The sequence below is a fragment of the Cyanistes caeruleus genome, chromosome 3, assembly GCF_971803275.1.
Source record: "Cyanistes caeruleus chromosome 3, bCyaCae1.hap1.1, whole genome shotgun sequence".
NCBI classification, from domain to species: Eukaryota; Metazoa; Chordata; class Aves; order Passeriformes; family Paridae; genus Cyanistes; species Cyanistes caeruleus.
Window position 1 is genome coordinate 7720059 of NC_141703.1, and position 26517 is coordinate 7746575.

Genomic DNA, 26517 nt, shown 5'->3' on the forward strand with positions numbered 1-26517 from the left:
ATATCACAAGTATAAAAACTTTATTTACATCATCAGTCCACTCATAATTAGCCCCATGATATGTTAGTAAGTTTGAATGGATCAGTACCTTATATTCCAAACAAAAAAATAACAAAATTCAGTAAAAAAGCACCTTATACAAAAATACCAAGCATTCTTTACATTTTATATACAAAGAAATGCACATTTTCTAATGTAAACTGTTTAGTTTAAAAATCAAGTCACAACATATGAGAATAAATTAATTCTGCAATCATTCATTATCTTTTAACACTTGCTTTAGCAAAATTACAAAAAAGTTATGAATAGCATGGAGCAGAGCCAGAAGCAGAAATCAATGAACTGGAAATTTTTCCTTTTCTTTAAGCAAGTTTTTCCTTTGTGTTCAATTATTATGAAACAATTACTAAGAACTTCAGTTCTGAGAACTAACACTAAGGATGTTTCAGGAGGAACAAGTGATAAACAAAATTCTTTAGAATAAGTCATATGATGCAAATTTTTTTTACATAAAATAAATCAGGGACTGAGTTATGGCACTGCTTTTCAGAAATTGCTACAATACATACTCTAAATTTGACATCCATGTGACTTCACAAATTTCTGTACATTAATAAACAGTGAACTTAAATCTAAGGAAGTTACAATTTTTAACATGCAGGAATGATACATTAAATGTGCTATCCATATGCTACTGTATAATTTCATTAAACATTTAAAACTTTAATTTCATTAAACACTTAACACTTTAGCTTATTTAATGAAAATTCTTGGTAAAATTTTAAAAAATAAAAGAAAATATCCCTTAGAAAACAAAGAAAAATAGTTCAGAACTTGACAATTCAAATATTTTTACTCGTCTAAAAAAAGGTTAAAGCCAGGTAGGAAGAAGCTGAGAGAGACTTAGCCAAAAAAGCATCAACATTCTGCTCTATGATGAGCAAAGATCCCCTGTTTTTTTTATTTTACTCAAACAGGAACTGGCCCATATAAACCAAGTTAAGTTTTTTATTGCACTTTCTTTCTAGGGCTCTGTTGCTGACAACACAATATCAGTGACTGACAAAAGTCATGTCAATTTATGATCATGGATTTAAATCTGGTGTGATACAAGTAAGGACACATTCCTATATTCCTTCTTGGAATATTTTAAATTTTAAAATAAGTTACCCCAATAGGAATGCAACTGCATCCGCCACACACTATATTTAAGTCAGTAAGGCTCTGCACACAGAAAGGAAAAAAATACAAATCTTAGTGCAGAATCAGAGCCTTGGAGTCCAAAGATTCTAATAAACTTTATTTGAATATTCCAACCATAGCATAGAAGCCCTCCAGGAAAAAAATCCCAGCCCAAATCAAAAACATTCTGTGTATTTTTGCATCTGAGTTTTGAAAGAAGTTAATAAAACAGATTAAAGCTATAGAAGAGAAAGAAATGCAAAGGATTTTTCTTTAAAAAGCATTCAAAATATTCTTATAGAAGTTAAACAAATGTTCAAGTTAAAACTCACCGTAAGAAATTAAGCCGCTCCTGTACTTCCTGCACATGACTGTATCGGCTTCCTGGTCTCACAGTTTGAGGATCATATTCACCATGCTCTGCAAACAAAACATTTCATTAGACAACATTCAGAAAAGTGATGCTGACTCCAGAAGACAGGATGTGTTTGAAGACATGTTACTCTGAATATAATGCAAACCCAGTACATTTTCAGTGCGATGTATCAAAAGTTTTCAGCAGTCAGCTACCAGTTAATGCTTCTTCCTAAGCTGAGCACAGGCACAGACTACTGAGGTCTGTAATCAAATCAACAAACAAAATATGTGCAGATACTCAGACATCCTCACTGTTCAGTATAACTGAAGTGTTACAGAACTACTAAGAACTTGCACTTATTCAAATAAATTTTTCCTACTTTCAAGTAGTCAGTCTGAGGTCAGAAGTCAGTTGAAAATAGATATATACCAAGCATATAACTTAATTAACTATTGCTTTTTTCTGAGGATGCTTTAGTTTTGTTACACAGCATCTTTTCCAAAGACAAAAGATTCCTTATCACCTTTATACATAGCTATGCACACAACATCACTCAGAGAAAGAAAGTATAAGACAACTTTACTTACTGCAAGTTCACAAACATAAAACCCAAATGTCTGTAATACTGACAAGCTTGAAACAGAAGTCTTTTGAAAGTAAAGCATGAAGTCAAACTTTTACCTCCATTTTGTCAAAGTTCTACACAATATTTTCTTAACAAACAGCAATTTTGTTCATAGGAACATGGTTTTGGTGTGGTTTTGTTTGGTGGTTGGCTGCTGCTGCTTAGATTTTTTTAATTAAAGAGATACAGTCTAGATCTGCACTTGCATTCCCTTCATCTGTACTTGCAGTATTTCATCATGACACATATTCATTATGACAGCTCCATTATAAACTAATTAATGCTATATTTCTTATTTGCGAAGGTGTACAGACTTCCTTTAACTAAGGTGACCCAGCCATTGTAGACCATCTCTTGACAACATCAAGACTAATACTAAAATTCATCTTCAAAGCTGAAAATCAGTATCTCCTATTACATTAAGCAGGGGGGATAAAGAAGTAAATCAGTGTTTCAAAATAAAGAAAAATAATTGTCATAAATAACTCCTCTCTAAATCCAAGTATAAATATTGAGTGATAGAAAAACCAGAAAACCAGTAGTTAACTAATGTCTGCAAAACTGAAGATATTATATTCATCAAAAATCCTTACAAATTAAATTATAACCTTCATGAAATTATCATAAATTAACAATTGGCAAAAGGAGAAATGTGAAAAAATAATCTGAGGAAATAATATCAAAGTATGTGAACAAAAATTATTTAAGAATTAGAAGTAGAAAACCAGTATAATATGCTATGTCTCCAGCAGAAAAAAAAATCATGGTGGATAAGCATATTGCAGAGAAATTAAAATTGATTACTTGAAGTGTTGGGGGTTGTGGGTGGGGTTTTTGTTTGATTTTGATTTGTTGAGGGGGAGGCAGTGGTGTTCATTTATTTTCACTGTAGGGAATATCTGGGCTTTTACTTCCTGACTAGAGTTTAATTCACAGACACAACATCAATAATGGTGATGATAGGAGAACTCAAAACCAGCCAGCTGCACAAAGGCAGTGTGGATGAACTTCAGAATTCTGAAAAACTCTGAACTACAAAAGAAATCCACTTTCCTAAATATTTTCTAGATCACGTTCTTTCTACATCTCCCAGATTTATTTCCTACTCTATACATCCCACAGCAAGTCTAAGTGTGATCTCCTTAAAAATTCCTCTTACATACTGGAGCAGAAAACAACTGGTTGAAAATTTAAGTATATGATAAACACACAGAAGATCATATGGTACAGTTTCTACAAATCCATTTAACTAACACTTTAGATTTTTTTATTACAGCAATAAAACAGAAATAAAGGAGAATTGACAAGCAATCTTTAAACATTTTCAGAAGAACTTATATAAATCATTGAAAGATGAAACTGTGACCTCTTTCAGGACTACAAAATCCAAGAGTAGTTGTCTCATCTCACGGAGGATTTTGTAGAGCTGAAGGAAAGGATGAGTTCAATAGAAGGGAAAATCACAGAGCAGGGAAAAAATTCAGAAACATAGATTAGGCTTCTCTTTAACCTTAAAAAGGCAAACACATGAAAGGGGAGTATCCCAGAAAACTCTATGCATTAGTGAGTAACAGAAGAATAGGAACACTGTTCTCGGCCACTGAAAACAACTAGGGAAGACTTCAAGGAAAACAAACATATGGCAAATTCAAAATTAATTCAAATATCCAAATTACATAGTAATTGCTGTGTTAAGTGCCAAGAATATCTGTCGAGAACTGGATTTTTTATTTCTATTGCATTTGTTTGACCTGTGCTGTTTGGATCTTTGCCTTGAATTTTCCTCCTTTGTCTCATTCACCTTCTCCAGCCAAGCTTATAAGCTTCTACAGCTTCCAGTTCCTTCTGTCTTCAGATGCATCATCTTCTTTCTTCTGCTTTCATTTATTCCCTTTCATTTATATGGCCCCCTGGCGTATTTTCTCCCCCTCCATGAAGGCATGGAAGACAAACTTCTCAGTACTCTATTTTCTGCTCTATTTAGTATATACAACTGAAAATTAAAGAGTTTTTGCACAAGAACTGTGGATTACAGTCTGAGCACAGTATCTGGAACACAAGGAAGATATCCAGGTTGCCCTTAATAATGTAATAAAGCACCTAATAAAAAAACCCACACTATTATTCATCTGCTATTCATCTGTACTCTGATACAAATGAGAAGATCTACAGCAGTTTCATCTCAAGAAAGCAATTAATTGCTTTGTAATTAGATTAAATTTAAACCCTTTACACACTTGTAATTCCTATTGCACTGAAGATGTTTGTAGTTCTGCTTAACTGAGTCACTATAGCTGGGGAGGGTCAGGGCCATGTGGGTTTTTGGGAAAGGAAAAAGATCTTTCAAGACATCAGCCAAATTCTTCTGCCCTCAACAATTTGATAGGTAAACAATATTTTCAAGAATGACCTTTTGACTTGAGAATTAAAAAGCAAGATAAATTAAAAATAGTTCCTATACTAATAGTGAGAACAGACCACATAATTTAGTATTATTTTAACATTAATTAGTGCAATGCTATCATTAGTTAAGAAACTTAAATTAGGGTTTACCCCACGTACAACTGAACAGAGAAATACAGCTGCAGTATGAGATTTAACTGAATATTATTCGCACCGGCCTACACCTTGATGAAGTGACCATCTTCACAGAGCACCACTACACAAGTCCTCAAGTATGTATTTTGGATATCTTTTATATAAAATACATACACACACACACAGACAGTATAAGCTGCCAGACTTATGAGGCCAGGGTAGAACAGTCTTTGGTTCCAGTCAGTAAAGTCAGTGGTGGGGAAGGAGGGGTGTAAATCTCCTTTCACTTCTGTTGGTGTAATTTTGTATTTATGGAATTGTGGTCCAGTGTACCAAGTTTCCTGGTTCACTGTTCTTCATTTCCATGCTTCTAACTCAGTAGCTAAAAGTTAATCCAGAGTAAGAGTGTAAATTCATCATCAAAGAGCTGGATTTAGCCTAAAATACAAAAATACTAACACAAAGTGCTGCCCAAGTGCTGCTAATAACAAACACGGTGAGAGAGCCTGAACAGAATTGGGAGCTACACAGGAAAAAGAAATGGTATCTCTGTGGTTTGAAGTCTTTCTCCCAGACAAATTCCAAATATTGGCTGCAAACTGAGGTGATTAAAAAACTTCTCAAAGGAGCCCTCAAAATTCAAAACTACAAGTACTAGAACCTTCTACAAAAATAACTACCCTAGCCTAAGTAGGTGCAAGATGATTTTTATCAATCCACAGATTAACAGTGGCTGCCACTTTCTCATATTCTGCTGCAAAACACATATTTCATTTATAAAAAAGAAAAAAATTAGTATTTTAAGCTTTTCTTACCCAGTCACTATTAACCCCACAGATGCTTGAAAATTAAAGAAACTTAATAGTTATTTTATTATTGGAATTTACTTTTAACTCCATTTTCAGCTGGAATTCTCCAATACTCCACGAAGCAACTTGATATTAAAACTCACCTTTAGCATACTGCCTCATGCTTTCCATATAGGCAGAGAGGTTTTCTGCAACCAGTGTAACGAGGGCATGATTGTGCTGCAGTTGATTGATTAAGTCATGTCGGTAAAATACGTGGGGACTTCGCTGAGTTTGACTGAAATTGAAATACAAGTGTTAGAGGAAAAGAAAGAAATCTTTGCACTGAATAGTTTGGAAATCAATTTAAGAGACACATCTTTAATGCAAGATCCAAATTCTCCTACAACATCTCAAACAGAGCAAGTTAAGTTTCTGATTAAGTTCTTGACATATTTTAAGTTCCTGACATATTTTAATATCTTCTGATGTATCAACAGTTCTTACCAGCCACTAAAGCAGCTAATTTATGAGGATTATATGGTTACAATATGAATGGAAAACATCAAAGCAATATGAGCAGTTCAGTGTGCTGGAGGGAGGCTATCTGCAGCAAGACAGAAGAGAAATAAACACCTGCCCAAAATGCACAGTAGAGACCCTCAACTACAGCTACAATACCTGGTTTCTCCCACAGCCATCTGATGTTCTTTTCTATATTTAACATTAAAACACCAAGTAAAACTCGATACCATAGTTAAAGTACACTAGCCAAAAACCTCACCAATTATTTCAATACTTAAAAAGCCTAAAAACAGTATTGATTTTTTTCTAAGAACAATGTGAAAAAATGTACAAGCAAAAAAAAGTTGTTACACAGCTTTATGTTACACATATAACATAAAAACCCCCAGAAAAGTTCAAGAAATAAAATATCCCAAATAAATAATTAGATTGTAAGTTAAGTGTATTATCAAGATCTGACCAAAAATGCTGCTCTTAAACAACACTAGAACTATTCAGATGACAAAAGCAAACCAGAAAAGAAAATACAGAGCTTGTGTCCAAGACCCACATGCCACAAGCACTATCAAATTCTAGAGCTTGGGGACCCATCACCTCTGCAGAGCACTCTCAAAATGTCCCAACAGCTGTAGATCAGAGCACTGATCTTGACTGCATAAACCAGTACTGTTCTTCCATGATAAAAAGAGAAAAAACGAAAACATGTGGGTGTCAGGAGGAAGAGCAGCATTCCTCATTGCCACTCAGCTGATCCCATAGCCTGCCCTAAAGAAAGAAAGATGTGATTTCAAAATTGTTCTCCTTTCTTTCAACACTTAACCAAGTAAACCTCAGAATTAGCTGAGTGGGTTACAGGTAGGAATTCCCATCCTTCATGGGAAAGAGCCTGTCCATACTACACAGCCTACAGCACTCCACGGTACTGCCACTCCTTTAGAGAACATTGGGGAAGGCAAGAAATCCCAGTTCCAGCATCAGCTGACAGAGATCTTTGCAGCTGATAACCACATTTGCACTGTAGATGTAACAACAACAGACAAATTGATTAACTGGACAAAGATCAGTGTCCATCTGGGTTTAAAAGACAGAAGCCATCAACACCCTGCCAATAATTTTGTTATCTGCAACCAACAGAATTTGGCCTGCTAAGCACTCTGTGGTTTTCAGAAGATTAAATTTCAAAACATGCAGAATTTTCTAAAACAGTTTGAAAGGGGCACTTCAAACACTTCAAAAATTGTGTTAAAAACACCCAAGTACCTAGACATCTGTCAGAGAGAAAACAAAATGGATGGAAGCATGAAAAAAGAAAACATACAAGACTTCATATATTCAGAACACTCTCTGTTTTCACTTTAAGAAACTTTCTAATTATGTTTCATTCCATCTCCACCAACCTCCTTACTCAGAATAAAGCAGCAGCAAATCCAGCAGAAGACTGGATGGCTATTTTAGTGATTACCCAAGATGTCACCTACAGAGAACTGCATTCACAAAGGGTAACACTAAATAAGAAGCCTGATTATCTGGGAAATACATATGATCAAACAACTAAAGGAACAAACAAAACCAAGATGGGGTGTTTTGTGGAATCAGAGATATTGGAGTGTGTATTTATATTCATAATATTATGCATTTGTATCCATCTCATACAGTACAGCAAAACCAAAGCTTTATCAGTAGAAGACTACAATGTTCTGTGCCAGGTATTTTTTATTTCTCTACCTTCTCAGCGACATGCACAAACAGTATATTTGCACATGGATCCATCTTGGTTAGCGACGACTTTGAAAAGCATAATAATTTAAATAACTAGAGATATAGGCTATGAGTTATAACAGTGATCATGAGCAACACTTCCAATGTTATTTTGATCCATTGCTAGGATGGACTCAAAGGCAAAATTATTGTCTTTAGGCGCAGGAAAAAAAGCTGATCTGACAAGAGCTGTTAGCATGTTTTCTAGTATTAAAAAAAAATTCTAAATTTTCCTTAAGCATCTAAGGTTAGACTAACATGATGCAACCACTGGGACACAATCGTTTAACCTTTAATATTATTACGCATTAATTACTAGACACTCATTAATGCGCAATAACTGAGGAGCTTGAAAAATTGAAGTTAACAGCAAAACTCATATTTTCATTGTGTTTATACTAAATGGATACCAAAAGTCAATGTATAAAAACTAAAAATACCATTTTTGAAAGGGATGACAAAGCATTTTGGATTACGAAAAAGGACATAGCTTATTTGACAGAAAAATACTGGCAAACTCGCAAGGGCAAAATTCCAAACAACTTCATTTAACTGGATTAAAAATAATTATTTATCAGCACATATAATTTACCCAATATAATACTACATACATAATTCAGCTTTTGAAGATGACCATTGTGCTAACTGAACAAATGTTATACACCACCAAAAGAGCACAGATTATTCAGACTTAAATCCAAATCACAGCAACCAATTCCCACAAATTCTACTACTTAGGCTAGAAAGTGACTTGAAGCAGCATTGTTGCCTTAAAGCACTGTGAAACCTCGGAACTCTCAGTGTTCAGTTAATTCTCCTGGACAAGTAATTTAAGAGACTGGACTTCTACTGCTCAGGTGCAACTTAAGCATTTGATATGGGTTTACAGGAGGTTCTACCATCCAATGTAGAGAGAATTAAATGATAAAGGCCACTGTTCCTAAGCATTAATAAGCATCTTTGTACCCACAAGAGTCCTTGTACTTAGATAAATATTATTTTCTGTTGCAATTCTGGTTAAACTGAACTTCCTGACATGTAGCATTTCTTTGTGGTCAGGGAGCTAAATTTTGCCACAGCAATTGTATAACCAATTCATCACTGTTCAACTGCATGAATAACTAGCAACAATTAAAACCTCCCCCTCAAAAGAATTTCTACAGTGCCAATGGCATAAGATAATTTATACAGATTTTTGCCAAGAATCAGCACTGCTTGCTGATCTGGACTGAACTTTCCATTGCCAGTGCCAATCAGCTGGCCCACCTCAGCAGCATAAAGAATGTGTTCTGTGACTTTTTTTGAGACAGTTATCACAAACACCTGTTTGGACCTATTTTCACTCCAAATTCTAGAAAAGTGTTAAAGTTTTAAGTCAGATAAGCTAAACTGATAGGAAGAGATATTGTATGCATGCATTACAGTTTCCAAACTGTATCAATATTAAAAGTTATGAAAAAATTTAAAGGACTGGAAAGCAACTGATTATTTCAAAATTGTTTTTACTCAGCTAATTTCCCAATCACCTGGGTAGTAATACCACCTGACTAAAATAACTCCCTCAACACAGTATCTTGCTAACAAAGGGTTTTTAAGTTCCTTGATTGAAACTTTCAATTCCAAGTTCACTTTCCTGCCATATTTACTTTCAAATTCTGCATAAAAATAAGGTGCTATTACATACTTCAATGCAGACTGCCCTAAAATCTGAGGAAGATATAGTCAAATTAAAAAAAAAAAAAAAATAGGACAGACATTCAAACCATTTAACTGTACGTAGACCATACAGGAAACCTACACTTCGACAATGAAAGTTGTTCAGTTCCTCCCAAGGTTACTTCAGAGCAGAAACCTAAATCAATGCTTTGAATGCTTGAAGTGCTTCATTAATTAATTACTGAAAGTAAAGCATCTTTATTAAAACATGTGCTAAAAGCATTCAACTTGAATAACCAGGTAGCATGGTTTGCCTGGATCTTACAGCATGAAAAACGTTAAGGATTCCAAGACACAGAAAACTGACTTTTCTGTGAATTAGCAGCTAACTTTGTGACCTTTTTGGATAAACCTCACACAATCATTAACATAAAACTGTAAGGAATTAAAATACATGGAAAATTTGAGAAATATGTTGCAAACTAAATGAATAAAGAAAACTCGAAAAGCCAGAAAAGGAATGCAACATTATCACAGCTCCTGAAAATGGTATCAGTAAGAAGATAGTGTTGTATAAACTGTGGCTTATTTTCCTCAACTTTTTCTAATGTGATCCTTCTTGTGAGCGGACTGTAATAACAATGTTGATTTGAATATTTTATCTGCTACAAGAATTAAAACAAAGCAATTGTGGAACACTGATAAGCCAGCAGTAAGTTGTAAGTTTCAGGAGTCTGTAAAAATTCTGATGTGGATAAGAATACTCTTAGGGGCTCAATCTTTCTTACTGAGAAGACATCTAAAATAATTAAAATGATCATGTATACTTTAACAAGCCCAAACTGATAATGGCTTCTCATTATTTCTTCCTTTCAGAAACAAACATCAAATTAATCCCCCACAAAACAAACCAATACACCCACCCATCCCAATAAAACAAATTCCACACATTTCTAATCTATTCCATTCAGGAGAGAAAATCAGTAGAGAATTTCTCCCGGACCACAAAGTTACCTTTGATTTTAATTGTATGAACTAATGACCTGCAAGAATTTATCATCAAAGAAAAGGGATGGCTGGCTATGTTTGTGTATGTATGTGTGTTCATACAGCCATATAGGCATGTAAAACAATTTATGCTTTGTTAGCTAATTCCATTGTCATTCAGAAAAGCCCATGAATAACTGAAAAAGAAACCCAGATTTTCCACTAGATTACTGTAAAAATTATTAAAAATGTGCATGAAGAAGCAGCTAATGCTCCTTAGCAAAATTAGGTGTCTGATTTACAGATACTATTTATACACACTAGAACAAACTCAAGCCCACCTTCCAACACAGGTTTTACCATGACCATCCTGACCTCTTGGGCAAAAAAAAAAAAAAAATTTAAATTCCAACCCATCCAACCCTTTACAGACAAAATTTTATCTGAATCCCATTCTTACCTCAAGTTTTGTGGTGCTTCACCAAACAAACTGCAAATTTCTCTAATTTGTTTCAGTGCAGGAATGACCCATTTGTCATTTGTGCGAAGTTCTTCTATAAAACGATCTATCCACTGGATCTTTTGTGTATCTCGATCCTTAAAGAACAGCAGTTTATAATCAAAAATCAAGCATACTGCAGAATATCCTAATTCCCCTTCTTTATTTCCAAGATAGAACACACAAACTCAAATAAATACTGGATCACCTGAGTTCTGAAGCATAAAAGCATAACAGAAGTATCTGAGCAGCTCTAGTGGTAGAAGCTACCAGTGTGTTACAAACTCCCTGCATTGAAGCACTCAGTACTTATTTAACAAGTGTTTAAATAATTTGCTCTCTCTCTCTTATTTATTTCTACTCACACTTGTAAAATATCAAGAAACAATAAGAAACTGTTTCTTAACAAGATGTACAATGGATTAATTTCAAACCATAATTAATTACTACTCTGACAGACTCCCACAGAAGTTTGGGTGGGGAAGGAGAGTGTATAATAGTGTGTAAAGGATTTTGCTAGGTCCTTTCTAAGATTACACAAAACAGATAATGACTTACTGACACAAAAAAACCTCAACAAAACCCACTGAAGCAAATTAAAATGACTGAGTTTGGGAAAAAGCAAAGTTGGGGGTGCTGCTTTTCCTTTCTCCCTATTTATTTTGGCAGGGCTCGTTTCCAATTCTTCCAGTGTGCTAAATACAGTATGTCACCAATTGCAACAAGATAGGCATACTGATGCATTACACTCTCTTCCATTAAAGCACCAACTGTGTTAAATAAAATATGTCCTGTAACATTTTAAAAGTACTAGGATGTTGGTAGAACCATACTAAGTAACACCTTTGTTAAATTACCAAATACCTCGAATTTTTCATGGGGAATGGAAGGAAATTCTGACTGTTTTCATACTGGATTACTCACCTGTGAACAGCTGTAATCTAAGATTTTAATATGGGCACTAAGAGCCTGGTCCATGATATCAACTGGCACATCATCACTGTGAGCCAAATTCCACAAAAGGTTCAGCACTTTGTGTGCCATCACACCATCCTTGTCATCCTCTGCAAGGCGACGGATTAACTCAAGCAGTTTCTCACGCTGTTTCTTGCTTGCATTCGTCCAACTTGCCTAAGACAGTATTTTTAAAAAATATTATAGAAGTCCTTATTTTAGAAATTCTACACATAACCTGCACTGTTAAACAGTGCAGCAATAAAGTGATGCAACTACATAAAGAACTTTCACATTAATTCCTGTCATTAATAATAAATAGCAAATTAGAGCAATACATAAGCCAGACACAACTGAAGAGCTCTAGTTCTAGTATTTGCAACCATAGAATATTCAACTTGAAGCTTAAAAAAGATGGTTCTTTGTTTAAAGATCACAGATATGTTTGAAAAAGTTAACATTACCATTGACAATTTCACCAACAATCAGAGCAGACTCAGCTGTTTCTTTCAAATGCTTTCATGAAACTCCTGTGCTTACACTTAAAAGGTTTCTTAAATAACTTATAATCACTACATAAGTAAAACTTTTGTATCACTTGTGTCTCTGAATCTGACTGAAACACATGGCTCCTGCATTAAATTAACCTTTTTCTGGCTAAGTTTTCAATATAGTATCACTTCATATTCATCTCTCAAGGTCAGACACAACAGTTTATACACAGAATTTCTGAGCACTGGGTTGAGTATCTGAGCTACAGAACATTAGACCCACATTCATCAAATTACAAGACCACATTAAACAAAGCACAAATTGCATGTAAGGTATGACTATATTGCATTTATCTAAAAAGAGAAAACAGAGTCTACTGAGTCTACAAAGCTGGCTTGCATTTTCTAGTACAGCAGATCATGTCCTGAAAGTGAAACAGTAAAACAACCCAGACAGCACCACTACTGGAAGCTGCAAATGTTAAATGTTATACATAAAAGCCAGTGAATAACATAAACTTTCAGAAACAAGTTGTTTTGTCATTTCAAACAAATCACTATGTGTTTATAAACACTCAACTTTATCTTCCTGAGACTGTTTCATTTTGTATGTAAGCTAAACAGAGAAAAGTTATTACATGATAGAGAGGAAGTTGGGGGAGCAGGGAACGGAAGTCCTTGATCTCCTCTACTTAGAAGATCAAAAGTAGCACTGCCCAGTAAACCTGACAAAACCTACTCTAATGCCAGGAGAAAAACATTAAATCACCAAAAACTTCTTAATTTAGAACAAATGCAAAAAGGTATCTAAGATAAATAACTTATTTTATTTGGAAAACTATATTCCTAGGATGCTAAATGTAACTTTAATACTACAGGTGAAGTGTTCAAACCAGAAAACAAAACTGTCTACTACACAAACATAAGCAGCCTTTGTTTTAGACAGGAAGTAAACAGAAAATCTCACAAGGAGTGCTCATTAAAGAACAGCCTTTCTAGAATTAAATATTTCAGACTGGTGCTACACACTAAGTCTTTTAACACACAAAAACTGAACAAATCTACAAGAAGAAAGAAAAATACTGAAAAAGCCACAAATTTACACACACCCTCACAACCCATTTCCTGAATACAGTCAAAACAAAACTACCTTGAAACAATCAAACAGGTGATCAAGCTGTTCAGGAGAGAAATCCCAAGCTAATTTTGCGAGAAGATCATGAACATTTTTTACAATGGCTTCATGTTTTCCTGCCTGTCAAGAAGAAAAAAAAAAAAGATCCACCAACAATTTATTTTAAGTCAAGCAGCAAGACATTCTACATAATTTTTATAAACAAGACTACTAGAAGTGGCTAGCAAGAAAAGCTGATGCTGTGGGAGCGGCACAGCAAACTGAACACTTCACTGGGAATTTACAATATTTAGATTTCCCTTTTAAGTGTAAGTATTTAAGAGTGATTTGTGTGTGCACACAAGTATTTATTTATTTAGACCACAAATACTGTGGCATCAAAATATTTATTTTTTTTTGTTCCTGCTACAAAATCAAGCTGGGACAGAGGACAATAAAATCTAAAAAGGTACTTTAACTTACAAACTGGTACTTTAATGTTGTTTTGTGTGAGTTTTTATGATTTAGGGTTATTTTATAAGAAATTACTCAAAATCCACTTCTGAATTTCATTGAGTTGTTTTAAGGTGTAAACCAATTATTAGTATTTCCACATAGCTGGAGTACTTCATTTGTGTTAATGGATTCACAGAAAACTAAATCCTTCTATTACAAACAACTTGTTACCAGACAATGTTCTCAAGTCCAGCAGCTTCTGAACTTACAAATCCAGCAAAGAGACAACTAAGGATAAGATGTTGAGTTTTATACTAGACACAGTTTTAAGTGAGACTTTGGTGTACATCACAGTTTTGACATTTAAGGAGGAAGACAATGAGGGAGAAAAAAGCTAGATCCATTTAACTCTGAGCATGAAGAAAATTTTCTGCCAAGGCTGGAAAACACATTCTGTACTTTACATCTGCACTCAAAACCAACAAATTTGCACTATGAGAATCAATTGGTGATTTACTGTGGAAAATTTTCCTGTAAGTGAGAAATAAGAAATGCAAAACAAATACCCAGAATACACATTCTGATGTAATTAATCTTGTACACTATTAAAAATACATGTATAAGCACTTCTGAAATTCAATTCCTACTAAAAACTTCCATCAGTAATTTAAAACTAAAACTAAAACCAAACCAGACTAACAGCTTTGTTATATGCTGTGCCTCAAACTCTTTATAAAGTGCCATGAATTTTTGTTTTAAAAAAATCATTTTAATTAATGTTCATTTTCATGTTTTGGGTGACATTACAGGAGGGGAAATTACTAAACCCATCATTCCACTTGACTTTGGAAAACATAATGTAATTTTTTTCTTATTACCAGACCATTTCCTGGATAGAAAGAAAAAACTGAAAGCATGCAGAGCATCTGTAATACAACAAGAGAAGTATGGCCAGTCCTGGGGGGACCAAGAAGAGCAAGAAGAAGGTAACAACCTTGATTTGGGAGGTTTTTAACTGATACGAGGAAGCTGTTAAGCCCTGAATGGTCTGGGGAAGCAGAACCAGAGAGGAGGAGGTAAGGAACCTGGTGTGTGGCCTGCACAAGAACGGGAAATGCCTGTGAAGTTCCAGTTAAATACTCCATAATGTAAGTCATGAGACCTCAACTCCTGCCATTCTGTATTTTGCACAGCTGGATCTTTCCCTGCAACTCCAGAAGCTGCAACTTAATGCTTGCATTTAGAGACTTCCAAAACTATTCTTTTAATCAAACACACTCTTACAAAGCACTGGCTTTGCAAGACATGAAAACATTTCAAAAAAATTAAAACTTTGGTTACCTTTGAAAGTAAAAGCAGCATAAATGGATTTCTTTTAGTAATACTAAGAGTCTCAGGTGCATGCTCACTCTGTAAACCCAGGCAGCAACACAAGAGCTTGAGCCTGAAAGCAAAACCTCCACACTCCTGCACTGAGGCCGAGCTAAAATAGTCTGTTATATAAAGCTACACAGTAAATCAACTCCTCACTACTGAATTTCATGCCCCAGCTGCTCTCAGGGGCAGTTGTTTAATAAGAACTTCTCAAAAGTACTATACACAGGGAGTAGTGAAGTAGGTGAAAGTCATTCTGTATTTGCAGATTTTACTATTCTTAATTTTTAGTCCATTATAATCGCATGGCTAAAACCTCAGTGAAACCATTTACCTGGATTAGTTACCTTCACACAAAAAAAAGTACATTGCAAAATTACAGCAGAGCACTTTAGTAGCCACCCACTTGAAAGAGTAAGAAGTGAGCAGAGCAAGCTGGGTATTTTAAGGGCATGGAACATTTCTTCTGAAATTAACTGTATTTACTCCTAATTTTTATTTAACTGTTAGGGTGGTCTATTCCCACTTTTAAGGGTTGCACCGTGTATTCCCATTTTTCTGGAAGGGTAGAAAGTCTGACTTACACTATCTTATCCATATGTCCTATTTCCAAGCACTAGGAGCAAGGTAATTGCTTAGAAGACTTTTTTCCCCCCAAATTTCAGATTTTTTCTCCTCTTATTAAAAGTGAGGCTCTAAAATAGGTAAAATAAGCCGACTAACAGCAAAATAACCTCTCAATTTTTTTATTTTTTTTTTTCCCCCCTTACAGGTATCTTGTATTCTGGAAAGATCTACAGACTACAAGCTGAAAACTAACAGTATGATCCCAGATTAATCTGTGTATTAATTCAAGTAATCTGTGTATTGCTCTGCTACATGATGAAATTTTCTTAACTGAACTTTGGGATAATAAGAAAAGCCTGTACTGAGTTTCAGCCTGTGCAGTTACTGCCATGCTGGAATTGAAGGTTAGGCATGATGAAGTTACTTGTAACATCAGAGATCTCCCCTACATCACCTGCAGCCCCAAGTGTTTTAAATGTTACCTCAAAGTAAGTCCACTTAAACCAAACTGTTATAGTCTCAGAACAGCAGGAACACATGTAAACTGTGTTACTAAAATAACCAAACTTGTATTAGCCCTAGTCAGGGGATAACCCAGCTGGCAACTGAGCAGGACAGAGCTGCTCACTCAACTCTCCACCCCACAGTGCCATGGGGAAAGGGAGTCAGGAGGGTCAAAGTGAGATAACACAGTTACTACAGAAGCTACTATGGAGAAATTTAACTCTATCCCTGCCCAAACCAGAGACCCCCCTCCCTCCTTGTCTTGGAAACCAGAGTTAGCCTTCCCACACTTGAAAGGCTGGCCTGAGGACTTATTTGTAGAATCAGACTTTTACTAACCATTATTCATGTTTCTATCCTATTTTTTTTTTTAATTTTCTATATACACAGTAATTCTCAATGGTTTTGTCTCTACAGATGCCTAATCTGTGTGCTAAACTCATGCAGCCCATAGCTAAGGAAGTCCAGCCTCCCCAGTCATGTAAGTAGAAAATTCAACATTTCAGAATTTGTAATTTTCCAAAAATAATTACTGCAACACACAGAAAAGAACTCACAGCTAAACAACTTCCAGAAGTCATTATTATAAGCCTTACTAATCACACTCTGCCCAGGAAAAACTTACACAACCATGGGGAACCCCGAGACTAGCAACACATATTTCTTCATGCATTTTAAAATACTAAGTTATCATGTATCATGTCTTTGCTCAACGCTGAAGGCCTCAATACTTAAAAAAGAGCATCTCTGCACTACGTTCTGAACTGTTCCCTCAGGCTTTACATACACATGTAGCTGACCCCTTCCACTGGAGATATTTAAGAAGTCAATTTTAAGCTCAGAGACCCCAAAAACGAACACCATTTCATCTCAGTTTTTTCTTTAGCTTTGTCTGCCACAGAGCAGAAGCAGCCCAGGTTCTCTTCTCAACACGACATGCAAGGAGATGCCTCCTGTGCAGCAGCAGACAAGCAGCTGAATTATTTACCTGTGCAGCCCAAATGTTGTCAAGATCCTGCAAAGTGAGAGCTTTCTCTTTGATGACAAACCGGAGAATTTTCTCAAGCTTTTCTACATATTGAGGTTGATGAAGACTATCTCTTAATACAATTGATAAAATGTTGTTCTGCTGGATCCATTCCTGAATATAAAAAGAAAGTAATGCCATCTCGAATTATTCAGGTGCCATCATTGATATTTAAACTACAAAACAAAAATCCAACCTGTTACGGATTAAAAAAATGCAGCACGACAGGAAGGCCACAATTTTTAATTTCCTCTCTCTTAAAAAAAACCCCAAAAACCAAAAAGCCAACAAAAACAAAATCACCATTTTAAATAATCAAATATATTACTAGATTATTATTGGAATCCTCTTCATTGTGTTATCTTAGGGGGAATTTTTTTCAGGCATATTAAAATCACAAACTTGGAGCATAAAAATGTTCAAACAATTTTAAATATAAGAAGCCAATGTAAAGAAGAGTTAACTCTTCTATTCAAGGAACAAAATTTTTATCTTCCAATTCACAGTGATTAAGTATCAAAACTAAATTATTAAGACACTTCTAACTCTAATGGTACAGCTACAGCATATCCCATAAAAAGGACTTAAGCAAGGACCGAAATATAAAAAAGATTATTTAAATACTGCCACTTAGGGTTTTTAAAATGTTTCTAATTGAACCAGAGGCAAATATTCAAGCCATATTTAAGGAGATGAAATTTTCTCAGTGGTGTCACTGACACGGTCAGACCGTTTTGTTCCAAGTGAAGCAAAGCAGGATGTGCTCTGAGCACTGAAAGAGAAAACAAACATCCACAGCATCGCAATTTCCAACAGTGTCCTCAATTAGACCTAAAATATTCAAGCTCATCTCATGGAATAATGAAATCTAGACATTTGCAGTTAAACACACAGGTCTTGTATGAGATGCCAAACTGTAGGGAATGTGTAAAAAAGAGACCTATTTCCTCCTACTGCTTTAAAAAGTCAAAACTGCAGTTACTCTTTCTTGTCCAATGTCCTTTAGTAGATTACAAACTTCACAACAGGTGGCCGCTCAGAAAGATGAGGCAGAACAGGGCAAAAATAATTTAATGCAACTAGATTTCACAAAGATTATGGGAAAATAGTTCTTCTTTTAGTTTTATAATTACATATTTTCATTCTTCCCTATACATACATTCAAGCAACATATTCAAAATATGAAAATATTGATTAAAACAAAAATGCAATATCTAGAATTTTCTGTACCAAAGCATCCAGCTTCTGAAATGTGAGAAGCAGACTAGTCACTTAGAACTCTAATGAGAAGAAGTTGAAGCACCAAATCCAGACTATATCCTTATTTAAATGATCAGTAATTTTCCAGTTCCTGTGGCACTGAAGTTTCAAATGAATCACACTTGTTTTGTCTAGGTTTCTCTGGGTTTTTTAAAACTCTATATAGAACCCACACTATTCAAGAATCCATTCTTGAGCCATAGCTTTAGCAGCACTGAAAAGTAATTCTTAACAGGAGCTTTGACACAAATACAGCATTCTTTCACAGAACGGCTACTATTAAAGTGCTTTATTACCATCACATGATACCTAATGTTCCTAGCAATGTATATTAAAATAAACAGTGTGTGCTGGATCCACAGTGTATAGCTATCTCTATAGCTGAAGTACAAAGGAAAAACAAAATCTGTGCAATGAACTTCACTGAAAAGGAGCACTTACTGCCATTCTTTCAGCTGTGAGCCACTCCTCCTCTTCAGGATTACCATGTCGATGAGTGTAGTATGACACACTGGATATTACTTTGTTAACTTCATTTAGTGCATTCATTTTACCATTGAAAGAGGAAATTTGTAACAACCTGTGAGAAAAATTTAATGTAAAAAGTGTGGAAAAAAATGTCACCTGTGGCATATTATATTAGGAGTAGCACCTTACCTAAGAATCATTTTTAACCTAAATATTTCTAAATTTTTTACAGTTTCTTCTTGTCCTGGAACTCTTGAAGCTAAGTTCTTTAGAGATTTGATTATCATTGACAGAGCATCATTTTTGGCTTCATTCTTTGCTTCTTTTTTCAGTTCATCATCTGTTAAATTTTCTAAAAACTGTGGAACCATTTCTATAATTGGAAGGAAGTATTTCTTCACTGTATGTAATGTTAAAAATTCAAAACATTGTCCAAATGGCCTAAAAAACAAGGAAAAAAAAGGAAAGTGTCATAATCAGTATGATTTTTTTTATTATTTATTACTTATGATAATAAGGTGTAATTTATTAAAGAAACTCATATCTACTTAGAAGCACGTGGTGAAGGAAGAATTTCTTAGAAGAAATGGTGAAGGTAGACACAACGAGATAAAGAGATGGAGTGAAAGGAAGAGCTTCAATAGAAGTCTAAGCTTTCTGCTAACACAGTATTTTATACTGAGTCCAACTATTGTAAATGCATAAATCATTATTTTGAAAAAAACTTACTTGATGAGAGCTGCAATGATCTGAACATTCAATGCTGATCCACTCATGAATCGATCATGCAAGATCTGAAATCCATTTAATGTGCCAAACTTGTTGATAAGATCTACTAGCCAACCCTGTAATAAAACGAACAGTTATTTTCTGATATTTATAAAGTACCATCTAGAAATACTTTCAAGTAATTGTCAATAACAAAATTTGCTTCAAAACAGTTTTTAAAAACAGTTGTGCTTTACACAACAGTTTACATATCCAGTTTAAAGGAAATGCTCAGAAACAGGCAACAAGATCTGCTCTTTGACATGATGACAGAAAAGATGCTGTCTATGAGCTACTCAAAGAAATTTATTAAATATACAGGAATAAAATTGACTATAATTTAGGTCCAGCTTTGGCTGTTAAATTACTACAGGAATTCTGACAGTTCTGGCATTTTTTCTTTGCCCTGGATGTAATAATGCCACATATAAAAATACTAAGAATGCAAAGTAATATTCTTCTAAACACAACTAGCAATGCATAGGAAGTCCAAGGACACCGGAGCTTTTTATGCTTGGTTCTTACAAGTCAATAGTCAGCAGTTCCACTAAAGGAAAACAACACCCCCCCCAAAAAAAAAAACTAAAAAAACCCCCAAAATAACAACAAAAAAAAACAAACGAACAAACAACCCCTCCAAAAAAACTAAAAAAAAACCCTAAAAACAATTAGCTATAGATATATTATTGATGCCATCTGGAGATCAATTCTGAAAACTTCAGACTCAAGAACCAGGATGGATTGCTAATCTTCACTTCCAGTTAAAAAAATAAAACAACAAAAACAAAACCTCCAGAAACCACAGCTACAAAAACAAACAACAAAAACCCCTAACAAACAAAAAACCCAAACCTTCAACATCCACCCAAAACAAAACGAAACTAAAACAAAGCCACTGAAAAAACCACACTGACAGGAGTATCTCATGTCCAATAAAAACATTTCTTCCACCACTGGAAACTGTTAAGGAGACAAAATTCCTACTTTATCACGTAATCTCCTCCTCCAAATGTGTCACCTACAAAATTTCATGTTAAGTGTGAAGGCAATAAATGGTAAATGCAAGCAAGCAAATTAACAGAGTAGGAATGGCATTCCAGCAGGGTTGTGCCAGCTTACCACAGAAAGACCTGACACAGTTTGATTGCACACCAAAGACAGGAAGAGTCAGAAGGGGAAATATACATTAAATCAGGAGTCATAAGCAGCAGAACACTTTAGTGATAGAGAGAACAAAAAGGGCTTTTGCTCCCCCCACTCTTAAACATTTGTCTACAGCCTCTGTGTCATTAGGTAACACATCACAGAATAAAATACACAGGTCTGGAAAGGCTCTCATACCTTTGGTGATCGTGGGTCAGGAGGACGGGCATAAAGTTCATCTTCAGCGAGCTGGACTCCTGCAGGAACTGTTTCTGAGGGACGAGTACCATTGTATAGATGGAATTTGCAGTGAGGATTTAAGGCCATGGCAAGAAGTTCAAGAAGGGGAAACCAATCTTGGGACAGCTTGGCCACACAGAGTTCCACTAGTCGATGAGTGTTGTTAATAATACATCTCTGTTAATTAAAAAAAGAACAAGTAAGAATGAGGCAGGGAATCATGCAATGAATATGAACTATAAACTCGGAACACACATGGTTCCAGTCCTCCCCAAATCATCTCATGTTTTATTTCCTTCCAAAACACTGGAGGCAATAAAGTGAAACACTGACAGAAAGATGAGTCACCACTGCCTATCCAGATCCATGCATACAAGTTTTCTCACAAGTCGCTACTGAGTTTCAAAGATTAGATCCAGTTTTCAGAGTCTCCCCCTAATCACAAAGGCAGTCTCTCTCCTGATTTAAATTACCACGCTCTCAGACACAAAACTTTAAAAACTCACATGAATCTCAAACTTCCAGCCGCTCACTGCCTCGTCTGTAAGGATTTTTGTGAAGGATATTGTTAACCCATCCCGAAAAAATCGCTGGCATGCTTCACTTTTGACATCAAGGCCTATTTAAAATGAGAAAGAACAACAAACTATTAGACATGGAATTTAACTAGTTGTTACATGAGCATTTTAAATGCTGAAAGCAGAGCTTTGCTGTGCCAGTGTTGCTAAGTTCTTCTCAGTATCTCATACAAGGCTGTGTTTTGATTTGGGCTGGAAACAGTGTTGATAACACAAAGATGTTTTCTTTACTGCTGTGCAGCACTTTCAAATCTGAGGTTTTCCCACTTCCCATACCACCTTGCCAGGAAGTAAGCTGGGAGTGCACAAGGATTTGGGAGGGGATACAGTTAGGACAGCTGAGCCTAAAGGACCACAGGGATATCCCAGACCATATGGTACTGTGATTAGCCTACAGAGCTGAGGAAGAAGGAAGGGGGAGATGTTTCAAGTGATGTTGTTTGCCTCCCCAAGTCATTGTTACACATGACAGAGCCCTGCTGTCCTGGGGATGGCTGAACACCTGCCCAACCATGGGAAGTGATGCATGAATTCCTGGGTTTGCTTTGCTGGCACACAAGGCTTTTGTTTTACCTGTTAAACTGTCTTTATCCCAACCCTTGAGTTTTTTAACTTTTGCCTGTCTGATTCTCTCCCCCATCCCAGCGGAGGGGCAGTGAGGGAGAGGTGCTTAGTGAGGCTGTGTGGTGCTTAGTTGCTGGCTGGGGTTATATCACAACATTCGGACTTCAAAGGTTTGGTGTTTAAAGTTTCAGAATTGATTTTAAACAAGTCCTGCATGAAAACAAACTTACATAAGCTTAAATGGATAAAAACTTGATGGATTAATGTTGTAGTAAAGCCATCTCAAAAAAATTACACTCCTTCACAGAACTTTCAAATTGTTCTTTATAAACATGTGATCTGGGCTGTTCTTTTTCCCCACATTTACAACATACTTGAATAGATATACTAGCAAAAATAATAGTAAGTACTATCTTTATCTTCCATTCATCTTTATGTTCTCCCTTATCTACTTGCTAACAGCAAAACCAGCGAGTGAAGAGGAGTAAAAATAACCATTGCACGGGAATGCAGAAGATACAGCTTCAGTAAGGTGCTCAGAAGTGGTCCCACAGAAATGCAGATGAATCATCTTGAGAGACGGAGATGGTCTTTAGAGGGTGCTGGAAACAACTCCCATTACTTGGCTGGCCTAACTTGTGGATGCACATGTGCCCAATGCACACACAGTTTAATTTTTTTTATCACTAGAGCCTCTCTCTTTCCCATTTCATGCAATTCATCAAAAACACAGATTTGGGATCAAGTCTGAAGGTTTTTATTGTGTAGTGAAATCTCATTTCAGTTTAAGTAAGTTATAAATTCCAGAAGTTGCTTTGCATTATGCTTGCATGTGTCACATTGTAAAGTTCTGGCAGCATGTAAAAACGAGTGTGAATGTTAGGAGCAATAAAATCCTTTTGAAAGAAAGAGTGTGAAAGAAAGAAGAATATTCTTGCCTATAGAAATCAAAACCTTAAAGTAAACAATTTTTAAAATCTTTTAAATTTATAGTATCCAATTCACTATGGCATTTATTTCTGGAGCCAATCTCGTTACTGAAAATACTTTGTAAGTATTCCAGATTTATTGTGAAGATAAACATCAGTCTAGCTATTACATGCTATTTTTCAAATAGGTTTTCTTCTATTAGCAAGTAACTCCAGACTATCTGTTGATAGTTTCATGGGTCATTGTTTAACAGAGAATAATAGATCAATGCCTACACATTAAAAGAGAATTTTCCATAAATGGGTGCATCTGCCAGGAATAATCCAAGACACAGTCTAACAGGATTCACACTACTCTGTCAAATTTGGTTACTTGAAGATGGTAATACTGAGTTCATTCCTATATCTACTTTCAGTTAGTTCAGTTATGTCCTTTACAATTGTAGTTCCTGAAAAGATTTAAAGATTATGTGAATATCACTCTTATTTTATAGCCAGGGTCACAAATAGCTACCCTGCAGTCACTCCAGAATGCTGATGGCCATTGGCCATGTTTGGAATAAAAGCTATTTAAGAGCCCTAACAAGAAAATAGTGCTTGACAAAAAACATGTAGCGGGTTCTTTCTGGTTTTGTTGCTTAACAATTTAAATAAAACACAGAGTTTATGTAACTTAAAAGCTGGTTATTTTTCAATAGGCCCTTTTAGTTCCTCCTTTTTGAAACAGATCTTGTCAGAATATGAAAAATTCCCATAGACAGGTAGCAGAGTCCAATTCTAGATGTTACTGAGATAATGGAGCAGCTTAATCTACTAAGAAATATAAACATCAGAACCATATTGCTTCTCTATATATACCCCAGTCTCAAAGAGTGTCTGCCAAGCTCTGAGCTACCACAACAGCATCAGTTACACCCTATCATATTCCTTAGGAACTGGAAGTTATTTAAAAGGAACCATGTTAGCCATCATGTAACTTCAAGTAACAAAAACCCCTCCAAAAATCTAGGAGGTAGCTGTAAAGATAACACAGTAAACAACTTCTTCTAAGAGCTTTCCTTGTTTTCTCCTTATCCAATAGTACCTGCATACACACAGAAATTCATCTAGAGGGCAAGAGAAAACATAATTAAGTAGCAACGCAGAAGTACTTTTTAGAATTGCAACCAACAACTTAATAAAAATCAAAGTGCAAAAACATATGAATACCTTTCCACTGTTTTTCACAGCTTCAAGAGGAAAAGTAAGCTTTTCTTTAGGGCAACTTTCAACTAAGCCTGGTGCTTTGGGGAAGTAGACTGATGTCAGAAGTAGCTAGAGAGCTCATTCTGCTCTTATTATTTCACTGCATTGACAGCTTTTAGGTTTTGAGTTGTTTTTCCTTTTAAAGAAGACTTAACAGCTGGCAGAACATACATCTCCCCTCTCACAAATCACAAGCAGAAAATTTCTTTTTACTGCACTGTTCCAACAACGCAGACACAAAGGTGGCTGCACTTTCTCTCGAAAAGCTGGCATTTTTTTTCCTTCAGAACAGATGTGATCCCTTGAACATCCTACACTTGCTTAAGGATCCCTGCCAGACCCAGCTACACACAAAGCCACCAATTCCAAGCACAACTACAGCTGATAAATCATAGCTGGCAACAATATGTCATTATCCTGTGCTGGATCACAAGGATGCACCCTAATTTTTGTTTCTCCACACAGTGCTCCAAAGCAGAAAAGACTTAACAATCAAGACAACCCAGAATATCATGACCACAATCAGCTTTTTAATCTTAAAGCTGCTTAAGAATAACATTTATTAACATGGAAATGAAGTTGTCCTGGGTCAGCACCTATGCAGAAGAAAGAGGAGGCACTTTGTATGGTGCTATATTTGAAACACAAAGAGCTGGTAAGTGTAGATACCCTAAAAAATTAATTTTACTGTGACTCTTGTTATTACTCAAATACAAGCAACCTCCCAGGAGAACAGAATTTTCCAGAACACATGGCAAACCTGTCAATCTGACCAGTACAATTTAACAAACACATACACTGTCCTGACATGGAACTCTCTTACTCCCAAGTCAGACGCGAGCAAGCACTGGTAGAACTATTAGTCTAAGCCATGCTGTTTAAAATGCTAACTTTTCTCTGATATTCTTAAAAGCATATGTGTGCCAAATCTGAACAAAAATTTATGGCAAGACATTTGCAAGCTAGACTAGAAACTTATTAAAAAATAAAAACCAACTAGAATTCTTTGAGTTTTAGCATCTGCTACAGAGACCAAACCCACTAGGTCTGGTATCAAAGTGAATACAGGAAACAGGTATGACAGGAATGACAGGATTTTTACATCTCTGAGCTTATTCAACTTCCCTACTCGTGCTAAGACACCTATTTCTAACTACAATAATGGCTTTTTTACAGTTTTCATCTGTGAAGATTTTGCATAGCCCTCTGACACAATCCTCTATACCAGGTTTGTAACAGAAATTACTAACAGTTTTTAATCCTTCACCAGGGATTCAAAAGAAGAAAAAAAACTTTGCACATCAGTCCACCAATAATCAAATGTCTTTCAGTTACCTTTTTTACTTAGGTCAATAGCAGCTTCTAGAAGAACTTCTAATTCCCCTTTCGGCAATACAGGAACAACCCATCGAGGCCTATATTCAAAAACAAACAAACCCAATTTCAGTTGTGCTTCTGAAAAACCAAGAATTCTTGCCCCATTGTAATGCTTTTAAATATAGGCTCAGTACATAGATTTTTAAATTTGCTGACAAATATTACACCAACCAACCCAAACAAAAACACATTCTGTTTAAAGTGTCTTTCTCTTAACAACTTTAACTAAACAAAAAAAAAGCATTTCAAGAAATCCAGTGAAACAAAGATACAAAAATTCTGATTCCACTATCAAGAAATTTGCACAGAGCATCTATACCTTGTCAAAAAAGCATGAAAATACCTGTTGATCATGTCATCCAACTTTGCCAGGTCTGTGTGTGGAAATGCAGGCTCCTCATCTTCAAGCTGGGGTGGAGCATCAGCTTGGCCCTGCTCATCAGGCGGGGTAGCTGGGGAGTTCTCATTGGAAGAATCAGGTGAAGAAGTCTAAAATTAGGATGAAAAACACTTTAAGTACTACCTGCACTTGTGTTCACATG

General features: G+C 35.6%; 1 protein-coding gene across 5 annotated transcripts in view; it reads right to left on the bottom strand.

Moving 5' to 3' along the window:
* USP9X (ubiquitin specific peptidase 9 X-linked) overlaps nucleotides 1–26517 on the bottom strand; it is a 97148-nt gene that overhangs the window by 42730 nt on the left and 27901 nt on the right. For all 5 annotated transcript variants that reach the window (XM_086879704.1, XM_086879703.1, XM_086879702.1 and 2 more), the window contains 13 exons: nucleotides 26319–26464; nucleotides 25934–26013; nucleotides 21789–21901; nucleotides 21241–21459; nucleotides 19861–19976; nucleotides 19321–19572; nucleotides 19105–19243; nucleotides 17365–17517; nucleotides 13512–13616; nucleotides 11841–12047; nucleotides 10878–11014; nucleotides 5656–5789; nucleotides 1515–1602 (listed from right to left, as the gene is read on the bottom strand). In XM_086879704.1, the coding sequence (XP_086735830.1) occupies nucleotides 1515–1602; nucleotides 5656–5789; nucleotides 10878–11014; nucleotides 11841–12047; nucleotides 13512–13616; nucleotides 17365–17517; nucleotides 19105–19243; nucleotides 19321–19572; nucleotides 19861–19976; nucleotides 21241–21459; nucleotides 21789–21901; nucleotides 25934–26013; nucleotides 26319–26464 (1889 nt within the window). The remainder of the gene's footprint in view (nucleotides 1–1514; nucleotides 1603–5655; nucleotides 5790–10877; nucleotides 11015–11840; nucleotides 12048–13511; nucleotides 13617–17364; nucleotides 17518–19104; nucleotides 19244–19320; nucleotides 19573–19860; nucleotides 19977–21240; nucleotides 21460–21788; nucleotides 21902–25933; nucleotides 26014–26318; nucleotides 26465–26517) is intronic.